The sequence below is a fragment of the Sinocyclocheilus rhinocerous genome, unplaced genomic scaffold, assembly GCF_001515625.1.
Source record: "Sinocyclocheilus rhinocerous isolate Xijiao unplaced genomic scaffold, SAMN03320098_v1.1 scaffold1905, whole genome shotgun sequence".
Lineage (NCBI taxonomy): Eukaryota > Metazoa > Chordata > Actinopteri > Cypriniformes > Cyprinidae > Sinocyclocheilus > Sinocyclocheilus rhinocerous.
In genome coordinates, this window is record NW_015624551.1 from 1 (window position 1) to 7482 (window position 7482).

The 7482-nt window shown below is 36.0% G+C and overlaps 1 protein-coding gene across 1 annotated transcript in view; it reads left to right on the top strand.

Moving 5' to 3' along the window:
• Positions 1-6233: 6233 nt before the first annotated feature.
• The window catches only part of LOC107742303 (zinc finger protein OZF-like), a gene marked incomplete at its 5' end in the record, with an annotated part of 16183 nt that continues 14934 nt past the window's right edge, over positions 6234-7482 (top strand). Inside the window, one exon of the mRNA XM_016555225.1 lies at positions 6234-7153. Within this exon, the coding sequence (XP_016410711.1) occupies positions 6234-7153 (920 nt within the window). The remainder of the gene's footprint in view (positions 7154-7482) is intronic.

Genomic DNA, 7482 nt, shown 5'->3' on the forward strand with positions numbered 1-7482 from the left:
TTTCTGTTCTCCCTGCCTTGACCTAGTTTTCCTTTGTTGCTTGATCAATTCATTAGTATCCACCTGTGTTCATTAATTATCTTATTAGTCCATCGTGTGGTTTAGTATTTAGCCCTGCCTTTCCTCAGTTTGTTGGTCCTGTCTTCGTCATGGAAAGAGGTTGTATTCTCCTGGTTTTTCCTCAAGTGGATTTATTAAAAAACTCTGTTTATTTGATATCTGCCTCCTTCGTATTCCTTCAAGCGCCTTCGCCTGGCAATCTGTGACAAATCTGGGGCTGTCGCCGATCTTTGACAGCTAAGGGGCTAATAGTAGATATTTCAAGCTTTCTATAGATTTATTTCTTATGTCTGTGAGACAAGTAGCCGATTCTTGTGACGCATCAGTTCACGGAGACCGGGACGGCAGAAAACGCATCCTGTTTATTTCTCTATTTTACAAAAGCATAACATGTTATTGTGAGTTTACTGTGTGCACAAATAAAAGCAAATTATGTAGCCTATTTGTCTTATCTGTATGACCAAAAATAACGGGGTATTTGAAGCTCTTTCCGCAGAAAAAAAAAAAAGCCAGACTGCATGCTAATATTTTAGCTTCCAGACTCTTGGTGCGAAATGCTTGTTCAGTAAATGTCTAGGCTTATGCAAAAAAAATCTTTGGGAACTGATTGATCTATGTAATTTCATACAATGAAAAAATTTAATTCAATTGTGATCAGTCAAATAATCATGTAGCCTAATAAAATATAAAAAAAATTGAGTGGACAAGGTTTCCTTATATTTGTTTTATTATTCATATAAAAAAATAATAACCTATTTTGTTCATATTTGCTAGGCTATTATTAGTAACTGCCCAGCTCCCCCTATCAAAGATCTAGTGCCCCCTCAGGCTACCTACGTCTACGTTTTCATCTAAAAACGCTCCACGTCCACACTATCATTTTCAACCATTTTTCAAAAGTTGCTCATCCACACTGAAACGCTTACACCCCTGTACTGCGCATGAGTAAAACGTAAGAAGCTCTGACCTGCGTCATTTCCACCTGATGTTTATTTACTTTCCGGCTCTTTGAAACGTCGAAGATCTCAAGCTAAGGAGGCAGACATTTGAGAGGATGGAGGCTGCAAACAGAGAGTTTTCACAGAACAGTGGCAGACTGACATCAAACATTGAAAAACGTACAAATTCAGTGACAGAGGTATTTGTACTAATGAGACAATCAGTCTAATGAGACAGACTCCATTTGTTGCACCACCGCCGTTGCCACCACCACGTTACAGCTCACACCATCAGCACCATGGTTACCTTTATGGTCCAGTTGTTGCCTCTGCCCCCTCTTTAGCGGCAAACAGACCAACAGCACCATGAAGATGCTGCTCCATTTTCATACACGGAATATCTTTACTCTAATGACACAGAGTAGTCATGTTTTTAAAACAGCCTTGTGCTTGTTAAAAAAATAACCTTGTTTTGTTATTGTTGGTTTAATTCTAATGGCTTGTTCAAGTTTCCCGTAGCCATGGTTACAACGTCAGCCCTGTGTTTAAGTTGTTTGATGGACTTTTATGGTAATGCTCTGTTTTTCTGACTTGTCTCTGATGACAGACATTTAAAGTTAAAGTGAAACAGTTATTTTTGTGGACATTTTCAGTTTATAGTACTTATGTTAATTCATGTTGACAATGCCTACAAGGGCATGAGTTAGTTTTCACTGTTCTGTTTGACAGAGCAGAGTTTAACATATATATATATATATAATTTTAGCAGTAACGAGTCAACAGGTAACTTTTTTTCCCCCTGCTGTATATCTTGATGTTTAGAAAAACTAATTACACAATAAATGAGGATTATGTTCATAAACAAAATAATTTTTTTTTCATTTATTGAATCAGTGCATTGCTTTATACAGATCTAATGGATATAATGTCTGTAACAATGTTGAGTTAACACTTTCCAGGAGCATAAGCACTTTAGACATTATTTCACGTTCACAATCTGAAGGTATTACTTAATCAGACAAGCTTAATGCCAGCCACACTGAATTTTGCTTAACTCCTTCATTCAGAAAAACTATTTGCCTTTCCTGTTAATGTAATCAGTGGAATTTGCTGAAGGCCCTAGACACTGCGGCATTCTGTGTGTTACATAAAGGTTTGTACCTCTGGTTCTGTGAATGGAAGTGATGTATGCTACGGACTTAAAGACATGAAGCTTTATTTCCAAGATGATGCATGGTAAGCTCTGAATTTCAATACAATAGAGCAATATAGTAACAGGCTTGTATTGTACTGTGTATCGTATATCCAAATCAATTTCAGATACTAATACCAGATATATAATATTGTCTCCGAATGTTGATTTAGAATGTTACAAGATGTGGAGGAATTTAAGTGAGGAAACGAATATCATGTCTCATCTTAAAATGAACATAAAACAAAACAACAGAACTACATAAAGGCTTTTTACGTGAGCACATTTAAACTTCAGGATTAACAGGATTTCATTCATTTAAAACACTACTCCACGGGGGAAAAACAGACATGCTAGCTACTTACTGACCTGATGCAGACACGTATAGCTGAAGCTGACTGGTCTGGAGCGAGAGAAGGTAACGTGAAAATAAGCGGGGCAGCCTCAAAACTGGCTTGCAATTAGAGCGTGCTGCAGTTCCCCTTTTCACCACAGGTTTACATTGTCAAATTTGTGAGGCGCTGTTGCGTTCGACTGCCCCACTTAGTATAATTTTATGTGCCTGCCGAAGCTTGCGATGAATTTTAATATACCCTGTGCATTTAATATACTTAAAATTGTCAAGATAATCTGAAAACTATTTGTTGCAGAATGCTGAAGACATTTACAGTTTATTAGTTTAATAGTTTATTTCTTCAGTTTATATAGAGGTCCATGTTTTGGGTGAATATTTTGGTGGTCACCTGCCCTCACAGACGAGCCGCGCCTGGAACAGACACGGCTAAATACACAACATTGAGCCTATGAGCCATGTGATGTTAATATAGATACATATGAGTACACATTAAATATTGCTTTGTGCTGCTCTTTATTTTAAAAGGTTTTATGATCATTGTCTTTTTTTAATCTAATTTCTTTATTGGAATGAATGTAGTTATAAAATCAGACTATATTTAGATTCATATGGACTGCTGTAGTTATTTAGCTGTAGTGATTGATGAAGATGAGTGTTATTGTTTGCTTTTGTATTATTGATGTTTTATTCATGTCATATTGTGAGAAATAACAGTATTGTCTTTCAGTACACTCTTAAAAATAAAGGTGCTTCAAAAGGTTCTTCAAGCGATGCCATAGAAGAACCATTTTTGGTATGTGTTTCTAGCAGCAAGCACTCAGAATAAAGTGAGATGATCTGCTGATGATCTGAATGGCTTGTTGAATGAGTGTTGATCTGAGGCTCATCAATATTAACAGAGCTGCTGAAAACACTCTTTATTTCATCTCAATAGCTCCAGTTTTCACCTCGTTTGTTAAGCTGATGTCTTCTGATCTCCTGTAAATGGACACTTAAAGCTCATTGGTGTATCTGTTACAAATGTGCATTTATCTCTGAGTTTATGCTTTCAAATGTTTTTCTGTTTCTAGATATCTGCTGTTATTTTAATGAAGAAACAGAATAATGTTAGAATTAGAAATACAAATTTGTGAATTAGCATCAGTTGTTTTACGACAGACAGAGAGATATAAATACTTAAACTTGTCAATTAGTATATGAGTCAAAGACAAAAAGGGGTTTATATAGAAAAAAAAAATCAGGCATATTCTAGAACAAAAATCATTTGACGACATATTCAAAGACTATATTTAAGGATCATATATACTGTAGCCCCAAAATACTCATTGTCATTTTAAATCTTTGTACTTGCCGCTATGCTTTAAACCACTAGGTTTTACCCAATTGTTTTAAATATAATGAAATTTAGTATGAATTCTTATTCTTTTAGATATTTTAATAAGTACAGGTCAGAATAAATAAATTGTTTCATTGTTACATAAATACATCTGTTATGCTGAATGACGATGGAACATTATTTTAGCTATGTTTAGACTTTTTGTTTTCACAAAAGTTATTCGAAACATTAAAATAGACACTTGCATTGAATTGGTTTTCTATGTATATACAATTACTTTTGTAAATTTAATTTGATGCAGACACTAAAACTTAACATCTGGACTTTGACCCAGTCACTGATATATCAAAAACTGATATATTTTTGATTTTGTCAGATAAGCTCCTCCCACAACAATCACATCACTAGTGAAGCTCCTCCCACATCAAGCACATCACTAGTGAAGCTCCGCCCCTGCAGTTCAGCAATAAATGCTGGAGTATTCCCATCAGTTTACAAGTGCAGACCAGCATCAGAGCATCAGGAAGAGCTGAAATCTGCAAACACTGAGTTTATTAAAGAGGACAGAGAGAAGATGAGAGATCCAGAACCCAAACCTGTTACACTGTTAAAACTTTGTGTGTGTGTGTGTGTTTAGTAATAAACAGTGAACAACAAAATTGAAAAAAAATAAATAAATAATAAAAATGGCCAGAATGGCTAACAGTGTTGTAAATTAAGTATAAATTAAGCAAAATGTGATTAATAGTTACTGATAAAAGTTGTATTTCTCATAAATTATATCAGTTATTCCTAGTTAAAGAGATTATTCTTTTTACAATGACGTTGGTAACAGGGTTGATGAATGTGATCACTTGTTGTGGGCTTCAGAAGTGAAGAAGCAAGTTCATACAAAAGAGAAGCCATGTTGTTCGTGTGGAAAGAGTTTTTCACGTCTACAACATTTAGAAGAACATGAGAAAATACATACTGGTGTGAGAGAGTATATGTGCTTTGAGTGTGAAAAGACTTCTACTTCAGCGAATTGTTTAAAACTGCATGAGAGGATTCACACTGTGACAAAAAAAATATATCCAATATATATATATTTTTTTCTATAATGATAATTACGGGATATTTTGCTAATTGTGTTTTTGTGCTGGTCTTGGCTAGTTTAGGATAAATCAATAAATATGACACTAAAACCCCCAGTGGGTGACATAAAGTCCCATTGAGTGATTGACTGTCTTTATGAATGAATGGATCATTGACTCAAACGATTAATTCAAAACAGCTGATTAATTTAGACACTGAGCAAGTGACTGTCTTTATGAATGGACTCTTAAGTTGTGTTTTTGTTTGTTTTTGGCAAAGTGAGTGACACTCGATAATGTCAGTTCGCAGATCATTAAAAGAACCATTATGATATTATGGTATGATAAAAATTGCACACCTTATATGTGAAGTAACTTCTACAGGTCATACCTCTTGACTTGATGCACATTTGCAGGTCAAACATTCCAGTCTCTCGCAATCGTATGCGTTTGAATGGAAATCAATAGGATGAAGTCTAGTGTGACCGCTCACTAATAATTATGAAGTTTTTAGTAAAATAAGTTAAATATTAATCTAAAAGTTGGTGCCAAAATTATGGCATTGCTGCATAATTTGTAATGTTATATTACAATAGATAATCATGTCATTGATCAAATGTGACCCTGGACCACAAAACCAGTCATAAGGGGCAAAGTGAGTGACACTCGATAATGTCAGTTCGCAGATCATTAAAAGAACCATTATGATATTATGGCATGATAAAAATTGCACACCTTATATGTGAAGTAACTTCTACAGGTCATACATCTTAACTTGATGCACATTTGCAGGTCAAACATTCCAGTCTCTCGCAATCGTATGCGTTTGAATGGAAAGCAATAGGATGAAGTCTAGTGTGACCGCTCACTAATAATTATGAAGTTTTTAGTAAAATAAGTTAAATATTAATCTAAAAGTTGGTGCCAAAATTATGGCATTGCTGCATAATTTGTAATGTTATATTACAATAGATAATCATGTCATTGATCAAATGTGACCCTGGACCACAAAACCAGTCATAAGGGGCCTGTAATGTTTAAAAAATAATAATAATAACTGGAAGACAAGTGTACCTCGCTCATGCAAAGTATCAATTAATTTATAAAAACGCATCAACATTATTGTAATATTTTTTGTCATTTCACTTTGTATTTCTCTCTTTTAATTATTTTGATGTACTGAAAATAAAATTAAACAGTTTTTCATTCATTTCAGGACTGATGGAAGAGAGCGAGGAAAGTGAAGAACTGAGTGAGGTGGAGGAGAAACCTTTGAACATGTGATCAGTGTGGAAAGATTTTCTCAAGGAAAGATATTCTACAGCTTCACATGAGAGCTCACAATGGAGAGAAACCGTTCACATGTGATCAGTGCGGGAAGAGCTTCACACAAAAAGCACATCTTACCAAGCACATGAGGATCCACACTAGAGAAAAGCTGCACGTATGTGATCATTGCGGGAAGAATTTCACACAATCATCAATCCTTAAAGAACACATGAGAATCCACACCGGAGAGAAACCATTCATGTGTGATCAATGTGAAAAGAGATTCTCAAACAAAAAACTTCTTAAGCTTCACATGAGAGTTCATACTGGAGAGAAGCTGTTCACATGCGATCAATGCGGGAAGAGATTCACACACAAAACACATTTTATGGGGCACATGTGGATCCACACGGGAGAGAAACCATTCACATGTGATCAGTGTGGAAAGAGTTTCCCATTCAAACAAAGTCTTGAGCTTCACAAGAGAGTTCACATGGGAGAGAAACCATTCACATGTGATCAGTGTGGAAAGAGTTTCTCATACAAACAAAATCTTAAGCTTCACAAGAGAATCCACACCGGAGAGAAGCCGTTCAAGTGTGATCAGTGTGAAAAGAGATTCTCAATGAAAAATCATCTTAAGCTTCACTTGAGAGTTCATACTGGAGAGAAGCCGTTCACATGCGATCAATGCGGGAATAGCTTCTCACGAAAATCATATCTTCATGTTCACATGAGAGTTCATACTGGAGAGAAGCCGCACTGGTGTGATCAATGTGGGAAGAGATTCACACAACCAGCACATCTCAAACGACACATGATGGGCCACACTGGAGAGAAGCCATATGCATGTGATCAGTGCGACAAAACATTTTTTGAGACATCAGCCCTGAAGAAACACATGACGGTTCATAGCCACATTCATGTTCTGTATGTGGAAAGAGTTTTTCACGACTGCAGTATTTGCATAAACATGAGAAAACACACATTGGTGTGAGAGAGCATATGTGCTTTGAGTGTGGGAAGACTTTTACTTCAGCAAACTGTTTAAAACTGCATGAGAGGATTCATACTGGAGAGAAACCTTACAAGTGTTCACACTGTGACAAGAGATTCAATCAGACATCAAGTCGGAAAACACACGAGAGGATCCACAGCAGAGAGAAGCTGCACACGTGTGATCAGTGCGGAAAGAGTTTCTCTGCTAAAAGTCACCTGAAGTTGCACATGAGGATCCATGCAGTGGAGAAACCAGATCA